Here is a 22,212-nt window from a genome sequence, read left to right as displayed (position 1 = left end):
AGCATTATGAATAATATGTTAATATATTGTTAATATTCAGACTACATGTCTGAATATGAAACCCCCAGACTGATAATAAGGTGTTAAAGGGAAGATAATGACATCACAGCAGTATTTTCCAAAACTACAGGACATTACATGATAGAGCTAACAGATTGGGACTTCAGGGGGCAGATCATGATATTACAGTAGCTGACATATACAGCAGTATTTATATATCACGTGGCTGTAGTTTCGGATCAGTCATTGATCCCTATGCCATGCACCCAGGCTGGGACTTGTAGTCCTCCATCCATCTTCTACCGAGGTTCCCATCCGGGAAAACTGACACTCGCCCTAGTGTGCAGCTCTGGCCCCGCCCCTCCTTTGAATACCTGGGATTCCCCCAGCACTGAGTTTCCGGAAAGGTCCTCCCTCACCTGGCCTGGCCGGCTCTCTGATTGGCTGGTGTCGTGCTGGTTATTTGCATAGTAGCCGTGTGAGTCTAGTAGGAAGTGGGCTGGTATGCTGTCAGTGCGGGGTTGTGCTGTCACTGGTCCAGTATGGGGGGTGCTGAGCTCTTCTGCCGGGCTCTGATCGGCCTGTCTGTACTTATCACCGCTGTATGGGGGCTGCCAGTGATCGGGCAGGGGGAGAACTGCTCTCAGCCGGTAAGTACCCGGGATATGCGTCCCCATTTCCGGGGAGTCACTCCCTACCATGACTTCTGTGCTTGTCATACAAGTGTCCTTCTGATTGTTCTGTTCTCACTGGCAATAATCGGCCGATATTTTCTATCAAGCTGAGTGATTGTGTATGATTTATCCAAATATAGAAATCATCAGATGGAGGGTAAAACTTCTATCATTGCAAAGCCTTTCGTGTGTTCCATTATAAACAATCACTTCCATTGTGTTTCATCTTTATGGAATACACTGCTGGCAATGGAAGTGATCGCCTCTATCAGGATACAATGTATCAGAGCCTGCCATACAGGATGTTCTGTGGGTGGAGCCCAGGAGTGAACAGCATCTCCGATTGGCTGAGATATTAGAAGAGTCTTGTGTTTACTGATTTGTATTTCCACCACTTAACGCAAAATATTACTAAAGGCAAAACTTTTTTTTAGTTTTGGATACCCCTGTCAGTTTTTATTGCTGTCTGTGTTAGGGGGGGGGGTTCACCCTCTCTATTTGTCCTGTTTACTATTACTGTATCTTTGAAAATGAAAGTAAAAGAAAATGGAGGAGGGTTGTCCCCAGAAAAGAAATGGAGGAGAAATCTTCCAATGGGGACACTAGTTCTAATGGCCTGGGGGTCCCCCGAGGGATTCTCTTAATTTGGAGGGATTTCCTTTCGCTTCCAATTTTTGCTATGGGACAGGAAGTGAAGGGAAATCTCCACAATGGGACACAAATGGTGGAAAAAATAAATCTGACCGGGGTTATAAACCCCCCTTATCCAAAATGGGGAAAAAAAGAAAAAAAAAGGTTTCGTCTATAGTTCTACTACTCTCCCCCCCCCCCCCCCCCATTTTTTTTAAACTCTTTTTATTGCAAGAGATAAAAATGCAATATACAATGTTGAACAAACCTTATTGTCCATAAAAGGTATTGCAACATTAAGGCAAATAATGACGTCAATGTGTCTCAAAACCATAGAGACCAATCAAACATAAACCAGGTCAGGTGTAGATATGTGTAGGCCGTGATAGCATACATGACATACAATGACTACAGTTGAAACTATTATAACATTGATTTTATTGGGCAAGGGGATTCCAAATCATGGCAAGTAAATCTATATAATCCCCAGGTGGGGAGCTCCAAATGTCCCAAATTTTGTTGTACTTATTAGGTCATCCCCTGTGCTCAAACACCAACTTCTCATAGGGCAGAATTTGATTAACTGACTGTATCGATTGGTGAACTGAAGGAGGGACAGGTTGGATCCACTAAGGCCTGATTCACACCTATGCATTGTTAGTCCTTTTTGCATTTTGTAGAATTGCACTACAGAACGTGTTCCATAGGAAACCATGTTAAATAGACTGTAGAGCAAAAAGCACTAAAAATGCATAGGTGTGAATCAGGCTGTATAGCCGCGCTGCCCCTATGATTTAAATGGGCAGGAGCGGTGGAGGAGTGGTATACACACCGCTCCAAAGGTGCTGCTAGCAGGACTTTTTTTACCGTGCTGCCAGCGCACCACTCCAGTCTGAAAGCCCTCGGGGCTTTCAGACTGGAGAGACAGCAGCGGATGTTTCAGGACGCTTTGCAGGCGTTATTTTTAGCGCTGTAGCACCTGCAAAGCACCCCAGTGTGAAAGGGGCCTTAGTTCAGACCTCTAGTGAAGAAGATGTCAAGGTGGCATGTACCAAGTGGGAGTAGATATCTGAGATCAGACCGTTAGAGCCTTGTGATTTATAGTCAGAGAATCTGCTGCCAGAGCTACCAAATTGTGCATACAGTGCATGGCGGAGCTGCAGATATCTATAAAAGGTTGTGTGTGCCAGTTCAAATTTATCCTGTAAACCTGCAAATGAGTGTAACACGTTATTGTCATGCGGGAACATTGGATTTCACCATCGCAGGATATCCATATTAATATCCGTGAACTTGCCTGTTTTTTTTGGGGGGGGGGGCGGGTTTAGCCTCTCGTCACACTTCACGAGCTAATGTCAATGCCTATAGTTCTACTTTAACAAACTAATACAAAACATAATACGTGTAGCGGTCTAGTTGCCACTAGTACCAAACATCCACCATATCACCCCGCTGCCAGACTCCCATATATATCTTGACAATGAACAGTCATTTGCTTTGTTTTGTCTTGTTTATTGGGGGGTACAACTTGGTTGGGGGAAAGGGGTATATGGGATGCCCATAGAACAGTTTGCCATCATATTTAGAGATTTTATAGAGTTAGCACACAGTTTGATCCTGAAGAAATGATGCGCATGTTTAACAGCCAGAGTCATTTTCCTACATCACACTGCAGACTATTGCTCCTCCTCTGCGTAACTCCTGCAGACTATTGCTTCCAGAACTTCCTCATCAGTTACCATGTAAAGATAAGGACTTCACCCATGAACATGTAAGGGTGAAGTTTCCAGAAATCCTCTCCTGCACAAACTTATACTGAAGCACATTCATTTCCTGTCACATCTTCTTCTGTAAGCAAAAGGACCCACTCTGAATAGTTTCTAAATGCTGACTCTGGTTGCTCGCTGCTACTAGGCCAGAGGCGTGCATTACCTCTCCCCGGAGGCCTAGTAGTTTAAAAGTATGTGGTGGAATGGTGGACTACTGTTCCCAGCTAGCCCAGCTTGCAAATCCTGTGCCCTTAGGCCACATCGATTTGACACTATTTCCCACAGTCTCTCTTCTGATCCAGGACTCCTCATCAATGACCGTCTAATGATGAGGACTTCACTAATGACCGTGTAAAAGTGAAGTTCCCTCACAGACTTCCTGGTACATCCAGCCCTCCACTGTGGTACACTCACTGACCTTTCTCTGCCCCAAGTCCTTGATGGAGAACTTAACCGGACCGTACGTTCCGACAGCTTCACCTGCCCCCCTGCTCCAGGCGTTCCTCATCAATAACCGTGTAATGATGGGGACTTCACTAGTGACCGTGTAAAAGTGAAGTTCCCTCACAGCTCTCCCCGAGCCTCCTCCTGCGACCGGCACCCCCCCCCCCCCCAGATGGGGGTTCCCTCCTGCTGCTGTCTAGTACTCCATTCTCCACTTCACCTGGCCGAGCACAGGTGGTCACACCCACTGCTACACTAACCACTCCCTGCCCCCCAGATCAAAACAGACAGGCCCAGCTCAAAGCACAGGCCTGCCTAAATTTACCTGTGCTGAAAGTCTCCCTAGTAAAAATCCTATACTAGCACCTACCTATTGGTAGAGGGTGCTACATACAGGACATAACAATCAGAAATATAAAAATACAGAACCTAGCAATCTAAAATTATAAACATACGGAACATACCAATCCAAAATACAAACATACGGAACATAGCAATCCGAAATATAGCAATCCACTCCGGCAGTGCTGCTGGCTCCCCCCTTCTCCTCTCCCTCCGGCTGCTGTGGGGGATGTTTCAGGATGGAGAGTGAGGGAATGGGCTAGTAAATCTGTAATTTACCGGCCCTTTCCTTTTTATAAATGAACACAGTGAGTGTATTCACTGTGTTCATTCATGACGAAAGCATAGTAAACTGTTTTCTGTGCTTCAGTTTGAGAATGAACGGGAAGCCACTCAGCACAGAGCACTTCCCATTCATTCACTGCCGAGGTTGCAGTGCAAGGCATGTGTGTTTTAAGCTTAATGCAATGGGCTGCGCACACCTATAGCAAACCAAATTATGAAAATACATAACATAGCGATCCAAAATATAAAAAATACGGAACATAGCAATCCGAAATATAAATTGTAAAAATATGTATCATAATGAACTAATAAAAAATATAAAAATATGTAACGTAACAGGAAACACTGAATATGATATACAGTATGTAATAATTGCTCAGATTCCAGACTGTTTGATGAATTTTACCATAAGATGCAGAACTACCTGAATCTGTCAGGGGTGCCCAGGGTACATGTACTGCTGGTGGAGTAGCAATTGCCCTGCAGTGCAGACATACATGAGCTATAGCACCGCACATGCTAGATTGATGTGCAGAGGTTTAGGGCCCTGGTGCCAACATGCAGCCTGGGGGTCACATACAGCCCTTTGGCACTTTTTTTTTTGTGGCCATCCAGGCTTCTGCAGGCACTAATTTATATTTCTTTATTGCCCTGTTATAGCAGTCATTAATGGCATTTTCATGTCTCCAGTCTAGGACTGTCTCCTGAAGCATGTCCTCAGTCTCCAACAACTCCTATAGCTTGTTCACAGTCTCTGACCATCTCATGCATCGTGTCTGCAGTCTCTGACCATCTCCTATATCATGTCTGCAGTCTCTGACCATCCCCTGTATCATGCCTTTTAGGGTTGCCCCGATACCACTTTTTTAAGACCGAGTACAAGTACCGATACTTTTTTTTTTTTTTTTCCTTTTCTTTCTTACTCACCGATACCGTTTACCGATACTTTTTTTTTTTTATGTCAAGGTGTGAACTCTGTCAGTAGTTTTTTTTTCTTTATTTTTTTATTTTTCATTTTTTTACAATTTATATATTTTTTTGTGTTGTGGGTTTTTTTTTTTTACAAGTGTGTGTGTTGTGTTTTTTTTTTTTTTTTTTTTTCTTTCTTTTTTTAAAGGCCTGTTGGGGGGTGGCTTTGGTGGGATATCTCTGAGCCCTGACATCTCCCTTTTTAGACAGGGAAAGGGACTGAGTACACAGATTCTCCAGTCCCTTTCTCTGCGGCCTCAGCTGCACTGAAGATAAATGGACAAGAGACAAGCGAGTACTCATGCAAATGCTCAGTATCAGTGCAACCCTAATGCCCAAAGTCTTTGACTGTATGCTGTTGTGTGCTTGCTGTCTCTGCCACTGAATAGTCACTTATTTGTATGTGTGTGATGTAAAACGGTGAGCATAGTGCGGTGACTGTTAGTCACTGGATCTGCGCTCTTCTTTGCCCCTCCAGCGCTCACTGGAGCACTGAGCTGTGAAGGGGCAAGAGAAACAGGCTTAGGCTCTCAGCAATGCGCTGAGAAGTTAAGCCAGCTGCCAGTCATGAATCTGGGTGGATTCCAACATTAAACTCAGGATCCATCCAGAGCCTGGACCAGCTTAATAATATCAGCCAACAGCGGAATTTAGTCCATTGTCGGCTGGATACAGATCACAGGAGTGCAGAGCTAAGTGCGCTCCTATGACCCATAGAAGAAGTAGGGTCAAAAGAGCTTTGGCCCTACTTCTCCTTTTAACCCAGGTTCACACTGCTGCGGGATTGAAATCATGTGAGTTCAGCTGAACTCGCACGATTTTATACCCGCATGTCAGTTCCAACTTTAGGGGCGATTTCAGAGACATTTGTGTGGGTTCCTGCACAGATGTCTATTGAAGTTGCCAAAAGTAGTACAGAAACGACTTTTGGGATTTGGTGCGGCACCGCAAAGACTGCATTGCCGGCAATAACCGCCGATCTGGCATGCAATGTGACATGTCAAATCGCATGCCAAATCACTTCAATGTGAACCTAGGCTAAAAGCTAAACTCTGAAAAACTAAAATGTTATCCCATACATTGGGGCTGCACCTGCACTGCAAAGTTTAAAGGCAATTTTATTTAATTTTTTTATTTTGGATAAGGGAGGGTTATAACCCTGTCAGGTTTTTTGCATCGAAAAGAAAGTTTTATTGAAACCATTACATATACAGCATAAAAAACACTAAGAAAAAAACAATCAACCGTACATGACATATTACAGGGTCACTCTTAACATTTAAAAGAAAATAAAATAGAAGTAGTGAGTAGTGCAAAAGGCAGACCAACAGGATTTACAGGTGAGGCAGCTCTACAGCTGTGGCCAAATTTTTTGACAATGACACAAATATTAATTTTTACAAAGTCTGCTGCCTCAGTTTTTATGATGGCAATTTCCATATACTTCCAGAATGTTATGAAGAGTAATCAGATGAATTGTAATTAATTGCAAAGTCCCTCTTTGCCATGAAAATTAACTTTATCCGATAAAAAACATTTCCACTGCATTTGTGAAGAAGGCTTCATGGCGCCCATGAAAGTCCAGCAAGCATCAGGACCGTCTCCTACAGTTGATTCAGCTGTGGGATCAGGGCACCACCAGTGCAGAGCTTGCTCAGGAATGGCAGCAGGCAGGTGTGAATAGAGGTCGACCGATATGGGTTTTTCTCTGGCCGATGCCGATATTTAGAAATCTCGGTGGCCGATGGCCGATATGTGATGCCGATTTTTTTGGGCCGATATATTAGGCCGATTTTTTTTTTTTTTTCTTTTTTTTTTTTTTCCTTCATCTCATAAAATTTAACAGTTAGACCCCTTTCACACTGGGGCGTTTTTCAGGTGCTTTTGGGCTAAAAATAGCGCCTGTAAAGAGCCTGTAAAACGTCTTCCCTGCAGTCTCAGTGTGATATCCCGAGTGCTTTCACACTGAGGCGATGCGCTGGCAGGAGGTTAAAAAAAAAGTCCTGCAAGCAGCATCTTTGGAGCGGTGTATACCACCACTCCTGCCCATTGAAATGAATGCGCACCGCTGCCAAAGCGCCTGCAAAGTGTTTCGGCAGCGGCGCTTCAGGGGCGCATTTAACCCCTTCCTCGGCTGCTAGCTGGGTTATAAGCTCCCCTAGGTAAAGCGCCGCTAAAACTAGCAGCGTTTTACCGTCAACGCATGCCCGCTGCAGTGTGGAAGCAACCTAAAGTGATACAGAAAATTTTTTACATTTAAACATTTATTAAACAAAACAAACCTCCAATCAGTTCACTTGTATGTAGAATTTAGTTTAAAAAAAAATATATCTTAAAAATAAATACACAAAAACAGGTAATCAAAACTTTTGGACGAAAAACAATGGGCTAACTTTACTGCTTAGTTTTTTTTGTAAATTTATTAGTGTATTTAAAAAAAAAAAAAAAATGCGTTTGAAAGACCGCTGCGCAAATACCGTGTGACATAAAATATTGCAACAACCGCTATTTTATTCCCTAGGGTCTCTGCAAAAAAAAAAATATATAATGTTTGGGGGTTCTAAGTGATTTTCCAGCAGAAAATACAGAATTTTTACTTGTAAGCAACAAGTGTCAGAAAAGATTTAGTCTTTAAATGGTTAAACTGAGAGCTTCTACACAGGGAGTTCAGCTCATTCAGAAGTGTAAACATTGTATCAATTCAGGTTCTTTTTATCAGATTTGGCAGGCTGCCCAGAGAGGGGGAGAAGCTTCAGAGAAGAATACAGGCAACTTGTATTGACTTCAGAAGTCCTTTGCAAGTCCGCTGAGTTATATCGGCCTTTTTTATCAGCACAATCAGCCGATGCCGATTAAGAAAAAAACCTCAAATATCGGCGATATATCGGTCGACCTCTAGGTGTGAATGCATCTGCACACACAGTGGGGAGAAGACTTTTGGAGGATGGCCTGGTGTCAAGAAGGGCAGCAAAGAAGTTCCTTCTCTCCAGGAAAAACATCAGGGACAGACTGATATTCTGCAAAAGATCTAAGGATTGCACTGCTGAGGACTGGGGTAAAGTAATTTTCTCTGACTCCCCTTCCTGTTTGGGGCATCCGGAAAAAACCTTGTACAGAGAAGAAAAAGGTGAGCGCTACCATCACTCCTGTGTCATGCCAACAGTAAAGCATCCTGAGACCATTCATGTGAGGGGTTACTTCTCAGCCAAGGGAGTGGGCTCACTCACAATTTTGCCTAAGAACACAGCCAAGAATAAAGAATGGTACAAAAACATCCTCTGAGAGAGAGTGATGAAAAATGCCTTTTCCAGCATGATGGAGCACCTTGCCATATAGTGAAAGTGATAACCAAGTGGCTTGGAGAATAAAACATCGAAATTTGGGGTTCATGGCCAGGAAACTCCCCATATCTTAATCCCACTGAGTACTTGTGGTCAATCCTCAAGAAGCGGGTGAACAAAAAAACCCCACAAACTCTGAGGAACTCCAAGCATTGATTATGCAAGAATGGGCTGCTATCAGTCATGATGTGGCCCAGAAGTTGACTGACAGCATGCCAGGGTGAACCGCAGAGGTCCTGAAAAAGAAGGGTCAACACTGCAAATATTGACTCTCTGCAAAATAATGTAATTGTCAATAAAAGCCTTTGACACTTATGAAATGCTTGTAATTATACTTCAGTATACCATAGTAACATCTGTCACAAAAAGATCTAAAAACACTGAAGCAGCAGACATTGTGAAAATAAATGTGTGTCATTCGCAAAACTTTTGGCCGTGGCTGTACATGCATGTAGCTGGGGGGGGGGGGGGGGGGGGGTGTCAGAAGGGGCGGAATCATTTAGAGGAAGGGAACCAATTAATATACACTTATTGGGATTTTTTTTTTTACCAAAACATGTAGCAGAATACATTTTTGCCTAAATATATAAAGATTGTTTTTAATTAGATGTTTTATTTATAATATATACAGTGGGGACGGAAAGTATTCAGACCCCCTTAAATTTTTCACTCTTTGTTATATTGCAGCCATTTGCTAAAATCATTTAAGTTCATTTTATTCCTCATTAATGTACACACAGCACCCCATATTGACAGAAAAACACAGAATTGTTGACATTTTTGCCGATTTATTAAAAATGATTTGACGTAAACCTAATTTTAATTTTGTATGTTTTAAGTATTTTCTTGTTTCTTTACAGGGGGGGGCGCAGTTTTTCATCTTCGCCCTGGGCACCGAATGACCTTGTCCCGGCATGGTGCACCCCCATGATAGTTTTGATCATCTGTTCCTCCACGGTCCAGAAGTCCTTCAATTTAGTACATTCCCAGAAAATATGAAGCAAGGTCCCTTCAGGTTCCACTCCAGGCACTACCAACATGAGTTTGAGACCTAGGGAAACATACGATGAAGTAACAGTGTGTGAGGAGTTTATATTTGAATGAATTGGTTTGAGAGTTTCCTATAACTCGATCATGCACCAATAAATACTAATATTACAATTCCAAAAAAGTGTAGATGCTGTGTAAAATCGACAGAATGCAGTGATTTGCAAGTCTCCTAAACCAATATTTTTTTTTTAGAGAAAACATACCAAATGTTTAAACTGAGAAAATGTACAATTTTAAGGACAAAAATAAGGTAATTTGAAATGGCACCAACACGTCTTAAAGTTGGGACAGGGCCATGTTTACCATGGTGTAGCATCCCATTTCTTTTAACAACACTTTATGGACGTCTGCGAACTGAGGAGACCAGTTGCTGGAGTTTTGGGAGAGAATGCTGTCCCATTATTGCCTGATATAAGATTCTAACTGCTCAACAGTCCTGGGTCTTCTTTGTCATATTTTTTGTTTCAAGAGGCACCAAATTATTTCCATTGGTAAAGGAACTGGACTGCAGGCAGGTCAGTTAAGCACCTGGACTCTTCTACTACAAAGCCATGCTGTTATCATAGATGCAGTATGCGGTTTAGCTTTGTTGTGCTGAATAATGCAAGGCCTTCCCTGAAAAAGACATTGTCTGGATGGGAGCATAATCTGCTCTAAAACTTGGAAATATACTATATTACCAAAAGTTTTGGGACGCCTGCCTTTACACACACATGAACTTTAATGGCATCCCAATCTTAGTCTGTAGGGTTCAATATTGATTTGGCCCACCCTTTGCAGCTATAACAGCTTCAACTCTTCTGGAAAGGCTGTCCACAAGGTTTAGGAGTGTGTCTGTTAATGTTTGACCATTCTTCCAGAAGCGCATTTGTGAGGTCAGGCACTGATGAGGACGGGAAGGCCTGGCTCACAGTCTCAACACTAATTCACCCCAAAGGTGTTCTGTCGGGTTGAGGTCAGGACTCTGTGCACACCAGTCAAGTTCCTCTACCCCAGACTCGCACATTCATGTCTTTATGGACCTTGCTTTGTGTACTGGTCCAAATCATTTGGTGGAGGGGGATTATGGTGTGGGGTTGTTTTTCAGGTGTTGGGCTTGGCACCTTCCTGTTCCAACATGGCTGTGCACCAGTGCACAAAGCAAGGTCCATAAAGACAAGGATTCATTCTTCCAGTTCTCACAGCTAATGAAGTAACTGTTCTAATAAATCCTAACTGTCCAAAACGTTTTCATTTTGGATAGAGTAGGGAAAAAGATGTGGCCTATATGAATAGTTCAGCTCTTTGTGTGATGAGAGCTTAAGGTTTTAATGCCTAGTGGGGCTTTTTTGTATTATTATTTATTTATTTGTATGTAATAATTAGTGAATTTTCTGTTTTAGATGATGCGTAAGGCTTTTGGTGTCAGACAATATAGAATCTCTGATCTGTGACCTTTAAAGGGGTTGTAAACCCTTGTGGTGCCGTTGCCCCCCTTTTACTTACCTGAACCCGATCTTTCCAGCAATGAGAACGAGCTCCAGCTGCTGTCTCGGGTCCTCATTGGACAGATTGATAGCAGCAGGAGCCATGGGCTCCTGCTGCTGTCAATCAAATCCAGTGCTGCGGGGCCGAGTCCCGCTGTCTGTGTCAATGGACGCGGCAGCAGGACTCAGGAGCGCGCCCGCACAAGGACCGCTTGGAAAGCGGGTCTCCGAGGGGGCACTCGATGTGGGGAGGAGCCAGGAGTGCCGCTGGGGGCCGCCAGAAGAGAAGGATCAGGGGCACTCTGTGCAAAACCCTTGCACGGAGGAGGTAAGTTTGTTATTTAAGAAAAAAAAAAACAACAAACCTTTACATCCCCTTTTAATCTTTATGTCTCTGTAGTACATCTGCTATCAGTTGCTTCCTGTCTGTTCTGTGATATAATCTGCCTTCTGCTGTAATCAGCAGATTGCGACACACACCGCTTGCAGTGTGTTTATGCTTTTTGTGCCATGGATCTACAGGGGGAGTGCAATGTACCGCAATGTACAGCCACCCTCAGTGGCTAATCAGAAAAAATATTTTATTGTTCCAACTGCATTCTCAATGGATGGTGAAATCATTTTGTTGTGGGTTACTATGTTTTACAGTTCATATTTGTCATTTTACACCCCCCCCCCTTCCCCCTGAAGGCCCTCTGATGTATCTTTTTTGCTTTTTATTTAAAATGACTTATCCCTGAAGTCTTCAGGCTAGTTAGATGATCTTTGAGAAGGTAAGTGGTACCGTAATGATCCTGTCACTGGCGAGTTATCACCAGCGATTGATAGTGTCACATGACCCTAATGAGCGCTCCATTAACCAACCGGTGAAAAGCTGTACATTTTTCTTTATGTACAGCATGGTAAGCAAATTATTTTGGGCAAAAGTCCAATGTCTAATATTGTGCCCCTTTTGTGTCTTGCAGGGTATTCAGTGCACCATAAAGGCCAACTGTAAGTGCTTATCATACTTGTGACATTTTTATATGACAATTCCTGAGAAGTTATAGACAGCAAGCTATGTGTGCGTACATAGTAATTTTCTTTGGTGTTCGTGATTTTGTTGTAACTTTAAAGTTACACTAAACTCTGGTTTAACTTTAAAAACAAAATTCTTTTTTTGCTGCTGTGATCTGACTTCCTGTGGCTACATTCACGCTCCATTGTCCCACTGTATGTAGAAACATAGCCACCCTTTCTTACTCCCTCCCGATATGGACTATGGGATCTGTAGTGTGCAGAGAGCAATGCACATGATGGTACCTAATGTGCACTGCTCATTCCAAACAAACAGAAGTGAGGGGGAAAAGGAGAAGCTGAGGAGCTCACAGGGAATGTTACAAGGAGGCAGAAAAAGCACAGTAAGAAACACTTTAATGAAAAACAGATCACAGGGCAATTAAGTAGTCCATGTTTATGGATTGCTTTTGGAGAACAAGGATTTAAATTTGTGTGCTTGATTTTATATGATGTTTTATATACATTTCAGTCACTAGATGGCATCACATACAGGATAAGAATACTGTAGATGTATTCTAGTCCAGCCTGTGGGATGGAAAACTTTAGTTCAATCACACAATATCACAACCTTTTCACTGAATCTACATCTAAATATGGCTACTCCTATGAACATCTGCTGTACTGCAGGGGTCTCTCCAAACTTCTGAACAAAGAGCCAGTTTACTGTCCTTCTGACTTTGAGGGGGCCGCACTGTGCCCAGTGTGAGTGGAAAATGCCCTGGCATCAATGTGTGTAAATGGACAAACGTGTAGCGCTCAATGGGTGCCAGCAATAAAAGATTGTTATGGGAAGTGTAAACAATCAAGTTCATTTATTGGATGCACATGAAGATAAGGCCTCATGCACATGAGATGCTGTTAAACGCGCGTTCAGAGGCAGTTGGACACTTTTTTCAACTGCCCCTGAACTCATTCAATGTTATCCTATGTGCCCATGTACACAGTCTCGTTTTTTGGCGTTTTTAGGCAGTTGCGTTTTACCCTTGTTTTTCCAGAAGCAAAAAAATGGGTTCAGACGCAAGTTTTCCACATTTCAGACGCCAAACGTGGCTGAATGCAGCTAAATGCGGCTAAACGCAGTACCGCATTTAGCCGCGTTTGCGTTTATAAGTGTTTTTAAAGGAACTCTATTTTTTTGGACCAGAAAACACAGAAATATGATGGTAAACTGCAGCAGAGAATGACATTTTGCGACCCGACGTTGGGGCCCCATATCTCGGGGCCACTTGGTGCTAGGAACCCCAAAGTTGGTATGCTAACACAGTGGAACTAGCTATACAACATATCCACTACTAGCACTACTGACAAAGCGCAGGCGCGTGAAACATGTTAGTCACGGTCGCTATGGCAAAATAATGGAGCTTGCGATCCGCCCAGCACTCTTCTCCGCACAGCATTGATTTCTCCCCACTTCCGGCAACCTTCGGCTCTGATCGGCTCAGCTCGTGTTCTTCCGGTCCTTGGATTCAGTTGCACAAACCAAAGTGCCGTTCAAGAAGCCAGGTCCCAGCGTGTTTGGCCAGCCAGCGGGACCAGTGGAATCTTCTAACCTGGCTCACATCACTTCTCTGGTCACAGTGAATTTGGCATTCCTTGTTGCTCCAGCGAGCTGTAACCCTCCTATTCCATCATTCATGTGCATTACTGCCACAGAGTCTGCCGCTGAGGCTTGACACACACAGCATACTTGCTGACATTAACCCTTTGCTTACTGGAGTCATGGCGGATCGCTGACACTACTATTTCGGAGGACTTCAGTTCTGACTGTGTTTATTGATTTTAACCAAGGTTGATTTTACTGTTTGTCTGCAATGTCAGACTTTTATCTTCATGTGCATCCAATAAATGAACTTGATTGTTTACACTTCCCATAACAATCTTTTATTGCTAGCACCCATTGAGCGCTGCATGTTTGTCCATTTGCTATTTACTTCCCTCCAGGAGTTGGCAGTTGCACTGGGACCTAGCCTTTTGATGAAGTATCAGTAAGACAAGACAATGGTTTTATAACGATATCAGTTTTAGCGCTTAAGGACCCACATTGTTTTTATCAATGGGTGTAAAGAATGCCCCATCTTTGGTTATAGTGGGAGGGATATTTCCCCATTGTTGGTATTAGGGGAAGAAATAGCACCCCATCATTGGTGTCAGTGGGAGGAATTGTACCGCATTGTTGGTATCAGGGCAAGGAAAATTGGCCCATCATTGGTGTCAGTGGGAAAAATAGTGGTGTCAGTGGGAGGAATAGTGCCCCACCCATCATTGGAGCACAGGTGTGTCAGGAGGAAGGTGTCTCTCTGAAGCTGCTCCAGGTGATCCGTGTGAGAGGGGAGTGGTGGTGAAATCTCTCCCAGCTCTCCTGGCCCCTTTCTGGGGAAGCCATGGAGGCCAGCAGGGCCTCTCCTGCTGGAAGCTCTCAGCCATCTCCTGGGCCATCAGGTAACATGCCTGCCCCTGTACAAGCCATGGCTGGGGATCTCTCTACCCCTGGTGAGGATGAAGGTTCTGGGGCCATCCGGGAGCGAGTGGTGGCCGGTAATAAGGTCCTGAATAAGGAGAGAGACAAGCTCTACAAGCTCAGAGCAGAGCTGAAGCGCTTGAGAAGGCAGCGTGAGGGCTTGCATAGCCAGAGACGTGGGTCCATGGATCCGGAGATCCAACTGGCCAAGGTCCGAGTTGAACACCAGGAAACCATTGTGTCCATGATGGAAGGCAGAGATGGGCCCTTCAAAGAAAAATTCTGCAATGACAGAAGGTTTGCCAGGATGACAAATATGGAGGTGGAGGAGGAGACCCCCAGTTCAGACCCCCTGCCCCCTCAGGGAGAGGTAAGCAGCCCCATGCCTTCCCAGGACTCAGGAGGCATGCTCAGGGCCATCCAGGCAATGGAGTCTCCTATACGGGAAGATCAGTTGGTGTTTCATGAGGAGGACATTACTGATAATATGCCTGACAAGGTAAAGCCTGTCAAGCCCCATGTGGTGCATAAAACTGTTTTTGTGACTGATACTGACAATGTGCCCAGTGACAATCAGGCTGCTAGTCCTATGTGTAGCAATGCTGTACCTGCTGATGCTGCAGTGCAGCAAAAAATGCTTTTAAAAAATGACATTCCTGCAGAGGAACTGCAACATTCAGCAGAACCAATTAACCCCCCTTTAGCTGAGTCTAAAGCTGTTTGCCCCACAGCTGCTGAGGACTCTACAGCACAGCTTCAGGAGACAGCTGGTATTACATCAGAAACTGTGACTATTCCTAATGTGAATGTGTGCGTGACTGATAAAAATCATCCCAGTACCAGTGTGATGTACAGTCCTACCAACTCTGTTCAAGCAGATAATAATTGTAATGTACAGACTAATGTGACATCAGTGTGGGGCCTTGGCCCTGATAAACCTACATTTGCTCAGGTGGTACGCTCTGCTCCTGGTGGCTCCGCCCCCAAGCGGGTTTTCCCCCTGCGGCCTACCACCTTGAGCACCCCGGGATCTGGTCTTGGGTCTCTGGCTTCTGCTGGGGGTCCGAGACGAAATGTAGTGATTCTTAAATGGGAAGGTGGTGCAATCCCTCCAGCACGGCGTGCAGTGGTGGACATGATTTTGGAGATTGGTTTTGGGGCAAATGATCTGTATGCCCTAATACATGTTGCTGGGAGCCGGGAATATACTATTAGTTTCACCAGGCCAGAGGGTCTTGACCTGTTCTGGGAGCGATATGAGGCTCGGTGCAGGTCAAGACCCGAATGGGAAGGTCTGGCCCCAGTTGCGGTTTCACAAAGGTCTACAGTGAAAAAATCACAATTATCCTCACTAATGAGAGTGTTCCTGCTCGAGATTTAGAGGTCTGGTTAAAGAATTATGGTGAGGTATTGACTAAGCTCGATAAAATACTTGATGAACGTAACATCTGGACTGGGGGTTGGTCGGTTACAGTCAGGTTGGCCAGGGATGGGAATGTTGTCCGTCACCTGCCCTCCTCAGCTTTTATAGGGAGGGATAGGATGACTATTTTCTACCCTGGTCAGCCGAAGCTGTGTCACCGCTGTGGAGAAAAGGGACATTTGAGCTCCTCCTGTTCAGCCTTGATATGTTCAGTGTGTCGGGGTCAGGGTCATATGGCCAAGGACTGCACCGAGATGGTCAGGTGCAACCTGTGCCTGAGCCTTGGCCACCCCTACAGCAGATGTCCTGAAGCCTGGCACAATATGGCGAAGGAGGTACTAGATGACTTGTCAAGGCTGGACAGGATGGAGGGTGAGGCCCCTGGTGTACCATCCTCCTCTGCGGTGACTGACTCCCCTGGTCCTGTTCAGGATCCCTCTCCAGTTCCTGTGGCCACCCCTCCTGTGTCTGTAAGTATTCCTTCTGTATCTGTCTCTGTGTCCCCCCCGCCTACTGTATCCCCTCCTCTTGTGTCAGAACCTTCCAAGTCTGTGCCCCCTGAGTCAGTTCCCCCCAGGAGTCTACCCCTCCTAAGTCTGACTCAAAGGGAGCACCCCCCCCCCCCACCAGGAGTGGTAGCATGTACTGAAAAGGTTGCTTCTTCCTCTGTAAAGAAGTCTTCTGTAAAGACATCAAAGACAAAAATAAGAGATGAGGGCATCTCTGAAGCTGACCTGCAGTACCTGGAGGAGAGAAGGAAGGTTGGGAAGCGGAAGAAGCAGGTGGTGAGGATGGAACAGGCTCCAGTGCCTGTCCCCAACCGTCATAGGTCCTCTATGTGGGAAATTTCCTCATCTGGAGCTTCTTCGGAACGAAGTTCCGATTCTGAAATGGAATTTGAGGCGGCCTCAAGAAAGAGAGAGGCTTCTGGTGATGAGCAGCAGAGGGGAGCTAAGAAGCAATCCACCCAATAACCCAAATGGCGGTTCCCCCTCCGTTAAAAGTGGTGACAATAAATGTTGCCAGCATTAAGTCAGTAAGAGCTCGTTCTATGGCCTTCTTTTTGTTCAGCCAATTAGATGCTGAAATTTTATTTTTGCAAGAGACTAGGCTCACCTCCTTGGCAGATATTCATATGGCCAAGAGAGAGTGGAGGTATGGTCCATCTTACTGGTCTCTTGCGGCTGAGCCTTACGGCGGTGTGGCGGTGTTGTTTAAAACAGGCATGGTAACTGTCCGGCGGGTTATTGAGGTGGAGATTGGGAGATGTATGGTCTTAGACGTCCTTGTGGGAGGGCAGGACCTGCGCCTAATTAATGTTTATGGGCCGCACACAAAGTGGGGCAGGAAATGCCTTTTTACAAGGATCAAGCCATTTCTTTTTACATCCCGGCAAGTGGTCTTTGGAGGTAATTTTAATACAGTAACTAGGCCCAAGGACAGGAAGGACTTCAAGGACAGGCTGGGATATGATAGCGTTTTTTTAAATAGTATGGTTAGGGATGCTGGTCTTGTGGATGTGCACATTAAGCACCTCCCGGATGACACTGGGTTCACCTTTCATCGAGGTAATAGTCAGAGTAGAATAGTTAGGTTTTTTTTGAAGGAGACCTCTGCTTTCTCACCCCCAGTGGTGCAGGCAGTAGAGTTCTCTGATCACTGTATGCTATCTGTGTTCCTGAATGCTTCAGACGCCCCTCAGAGGGGCAAGGGCATCTGGAGATTGAATTCCACTCTACTCAAGGAAGAACATGTTAGACAATCCTTTGAGGAATTCTTTCAGGCACAGGTGACCATCCTGGACTTTTGTAGCAGCAAAGCTGAGTGGTGGGAGCTGACCAAAAAGAGGGTCGCTGGATTCTTCAGGGGCCTAGCCAATAGAAAGCAGTTTAATAAATACATGACCTACCAACGTTTACGGAGGAAGCTGGATATTCTTGTCTCGAGAGGAGGAGATCCTGGGGCAATCTCTGAAGTGAAACTCCTTCTCAGGAAGTGTCAATATGACCGGCATGCCTCTTTGGTTCTGGAGAGGGACTATGGGAAGTACCACTCGCCTGACCCTTACCAGAACTGCAAACAAGGTGTAGCAGTTAAAACGGTCATTGGCCTTAAGGACAGTACAGGTTCCTTGACAAAGTCCCAGGTCAGGGATTCTGGAGGTCGTGAGGTCCTTTTATGCTGACCTTCTTGGGAGGAAAGAGCTTGACCGTGACAAGATGGAAAGCTTTTTGGACTCTACTCCAGGTCTAAATGATGAAGATGTCCCATTGATGAATTTGACAGAGGAGATCACAGTTGAAGAGGTGATGAGGGCAATTGAACAGCTTGCCATCAAAAAGTCACCTGGACCAGATGGCTTGACGGCTGAGTTTTACAAAGCTTTTAAGCCTATTCTGGCCCCACATTTGGTAGAGGTTTTTAACAGTTGCCTTGCTGAGGGGGTACTTCCCCCTTCCATGAGGCACTCAGCTGTGATTCTTCTTTCAAAGGGTAAAGATCCTTCGATGATTGAGAATTGGCGCCCCATCAGCCTTCTTAATGTCGATAGAAAGATACTGGCAAAGATCATTTTCTGGCGCCTATCGTCAGTAGCAGAGTCTTTGCTTTCTCGCCATCAGCACTGTTCGGTCCAGGGTAGGTGCACCTTCACAGCAGTTTTAGCTGTCTGGGAGGCCTTGGAGCGGTGCAGGGCTGCAGGCTGGGGAAAGTATTTGCTGACATTGGATCAGGCAAAAGCTTTTGATCGTGTTTAACCATGAGTACCTGTGGTTGCTCCTTAGTAAGTATGGTCTGCCGGGTGGTTTTGTCAATTGGTTAAAAGTCTTGTATAAGGGGGCAGAAAGCTTTCCTCTTGTTAATGGTTGGGTTGGGCAGTCCTTTGAGGTTGGCTCCGGGGTGCACCAGGGTTGTCCCCTGAGTCCCCTGCTCTATGTGTTTGCAATCGACCCCTTCATCAGGGGGCTAGAGAGCAGCATGTTGTGTGGGGTGCCAGTGGGGCTCCCGGGTGAGCCGCCTTTGAGGGTTGTTGCCTATGCGGACGATGTGTCGGTGATTGTCACTGGGGCGGATGAAGCAGAGGAGGTGGTCTCTCTGACATCACGGTATTCTGAAGCATCAGGCTCCAAGATCAATCAGGAAAAGACTGAAGTTTTCTAAATGGGAAAGGAAGGTGAGGGTTTTGATCTCCTGGACACCTTTCCAGTGCCCCAGGAAAGAATTAAGATTCTAGGCATTGAATTTGGACCCGGCGATTATGGCCTCAAAAACTGGGAAGGCAGACTGGAAATTGCCAATACTAAGGTGGTCAGCTGGAAGAGATGGAAGTTATCTATGAGGGAAAGGGTTGATCTGATTAAGACTTACCTGATTCCGATCTTCTTGTATGTCAGCTTTGTCTGCATCTTGCCAGTGTCTCTCTATGCTAGGGTCAGTAGTGTGTTCTTCCAGATGTTGTGGGGGAACAGACTGAACCCCATCAAGAGGAATGTCACCTATCTATCCAGGATGGAGGGTGGCTTAGGTATGGTCAACCCAGTTCTTTTCTTTTCACTGCTTTTTCTCAAGTTTAACATTGGTAATATGCTTGCAGTGGAACCTCCTGGATGGGTAGGCATATTTAGATCTTGATTTATGCCTTTTCTACGACTTTGGGAAGAAGGTGGCCAAGTGAAGAATCTCGGGGGTCATCGTGGTCAGCTACCAGCCTATGTCGCTCCGTGCCTGAAGTTACTACGTCAGTGGCGATTGTCGGCTGAAGATCTCAGATCGGTTCCAAGGAAAGTCCTTATGAGTCGAGTCTTGAGCGAAGTCTTTCATGACCCACTGGCCTTAAGGGATTGCCCAGGCCCAGTTTTGAGGGCAGGGTTAAGACTTATTAATTTGGACAGAGTACCCCCTAAATTTAGGGATCTGGCCTGGTTGTGCTTCCATGGGAGACTCTATGTTCGGGGCAATTTGAAATTCCGCAGTGGGATGGATCGTAGCTGTCCTCGGGAGGAGTGTGCAGGTGAGGAGGAGACTATGGACCATTTTCTGCTTCATTGCCCTTTTAACATAGAGGTGTACAAACAGGTGGGGCGGGCCCTCTGTGTTCCTTTCCTCTACAGGCTGGGCTATGCTGAGTGGGTGTATGGAGCATTCAATACTGGTGGGGTTTTTTGTTTAGATACACTTTTTGTAGTTAGCCTAGTAGTCCGTTATTTCACTTGGAATGCACGGTGTCAGGTCAGCATTCGGCGTAAAATCCTTCCTGTTCAGTTGGTGGTGTATGACATTTTGCATGAGGTGGAGAAGATTCGGGTACTTGAGAGAGACAAGCAGAGTCAGGGGGCTTGGTTGAAGGCGTGGAGGGGTTTCAAGCCTCCCTGACTGCCAGGAGTCTCTTTCCCGGGTGTGGCTGTCTGTCTCTTATCACCCTAGATTATTATTTTTAGGATTAATTTTTGATAAATGGCTGCGTACATAGGTGATGGGTTGTGCCTCTTAGGCCCTCTCTGCTGCTTTATGTAAATAATTTTGGTAGTGGATTATGTATATATTGTATATATTCTAAACATGGATGTGTATTCCTTGGATTTCTGTTGAAGTTTTGTACTATGGTTTTTTACTTTTGTAAAAAATTGGTTGCTTGATTCTTTTTAATAAAAGATCAATAGTGCCCTATTGTTGGTATTGGTGATGGGAATTATTCCCAATTGCTAGTGTAGAAGGAATAGTGTCTTGTATCAGTGGGAGGACTAGTGTCCTAATAAAGGCAAACAAAGGGCCACATCTGGCCCCAGGGCCGCAGTTTGGAGACCACTGATCTACTGTATAATTCTATATGGTTTTTAGGTACTTTTTTGACTATATTATTTATGTTGAATTGTGTCTAAAGCCAAAACTTTTACCTTTTTATAAAATGGGAGAAAAAAAAGTTTTTTTTTTTTCTTTTTGATTTACCTTAAGCTGGTCAAAAAAAGCTAAAACATGTTTGAGTGCATGGTTTTATTCATCTAATGCATGTCTTCCTTGGCCACTTGAAGGAGATTACTGAACCATAAGATTATTTGAACATCAGGGATGATCAGGCATCCTATGGGAAGGTCAGAAATGATCAGGAATCCTATGGGAAGGTCAGAAATGATCAGGCATCATATGGGAAGGTTAGAAATTATCAGGCGGCATATGGGAAGGTTATAAATTATTAGGCATCATATGGGAAGGTTATAAATGATTAGGAATCGTATGGGAAGGTCAGAGATGATAAGTAATTATAGAAAATAAATTTCAGTCCAGATCAGCACAGAAAAACGTCTCATTGCTAGAATGTTCAGCACTTTTGTACTCAATAATGCTGTCACGGTGAGAGCGTGTTGTGATTCTCAAAGGCTCCACCCATGGCTTCACCCTTTCCCTTCTTCTCTAGCAGATTCCTGCATCGACTTCAACTGGTTTCAGCGCTACACTCCGTCCGCCCCGTCACATATGATAGTTACAGCGGGGATTGGCCAGAATGAGGTGGGTCGTAGAGTGGTGCGTCTTCATATAAACTGGACTGTCAGCGTTGACGGTAAGTAATGTGCTAATGCACAGGAAAAAACATAAAATTCACCACAGGTTCCCTCAAAGTATGGTATTTACTGTGCATTGTGGTGTACTGTGTTTATATATAATTTAAAAAGAAAAAAAAAAAAAGCTAAAGTCCTATGTTCTATTGCTCTGCCTTTAAAGCAGCGTGCTTTCACGGGTGAAATCTTGCGGTGGGTGGATGGGACGTGGCCCCCTGCTGCAGAAGCTGAGAATTCTACTTATTGATACAGCTATTGGAATAAAAGGCAAAGCAGGGCTGTGGTCAAGCTGCATGAGGGTTCCTAGAGAACTGCAGTAGCATTAAAGTTGCTCAGATGTCCCAGAAAGCAACAAGATTCATGACGCTATTTAAGAAATATTTAACAGCTTTAAAATTGTCCCTAACCTTCATTCCAGCATTTTGGTTTAAATAAAAAGGAATGTGTTTGTTTTTTTTTTTATTTGTTTTTTTTTTTTTTTTATAAAATTTTACTTTTAAAGGCTTTTTTGTAGAGTTTCCAGAGAAACATGCTGCCATGCAGGGCAGCAGGAAGAGCCAATGAAAACCGAGGTCAGCTCTTAGAGTATGGATCGCATACACCCAACCCTCTCCATTTGACAGCACGCTTCTCTTGATCTGATGCTTCCCCAACTCTTCTCGTCCTTTTGTTTTCCCTTCTACTTGCTCTTCTCTTCTCTACTGGACTTTCCCACTTCTTCTCTTTTGATGTTTCCTTCTCTTCTGTTCG

The 22,212-nt window shown here is 44.6% G+C and overlaps 1 protein-coding gene across 2 annotated transcripts in view; it reads left to right on the top strand.

The window, feature by feature from the left end:
• The first annotated feature begins 456 nt into the window (after positions 1–456).
• IL17RA (interleukin 17 receptor A) overlaps positions 457–22,212 on the top strand; it is a 65,807-nt gene continuing 44,051 nt past the window's right edge. The window contains exons 1-3 of one of the 2 annotated variants that reach the window (XM_073621578.1): positions 457–650; positions 11,936–11,963; positions 21,324–21,464. In XM_073621578.1, coding sequence (XP_073477679.1) covers positions 543–650; positions 11,936–11,963; positions 21,324–21,464 — 277 coding nt within the window. In that variant the 5' untranslated portion in view covers positions 457–542. Of the gene's footprint in view, positions 651–11,935; positions 11,964–21,320; positions 21,465–22,212 lie in introns of both variants that reach the window. The other variant, XM_073621576.1, reaches the window with a different exon arrangement.

The sequence above is a fragment of the Aquarana catesbeiana genome, linkage group LG03 (assembly GCF_042186555.1).
Source record: "Aquarana catesbeiana isolate 2022-GZ linkage group LG03, ASM4218655v1, whole genome shotgun sequence".
Lineage (NCBI taxonomy): Eukaryota > Metazoa > Chordata > Amphibia > Anura > Ranidae > Aquarana > Aquarana catesbeiana.
The sequence above is the reverse complement of the archived record's forward strand: the minus strand, read 5'-3'. Positions and strand labels throughout refer to the sequence as shown.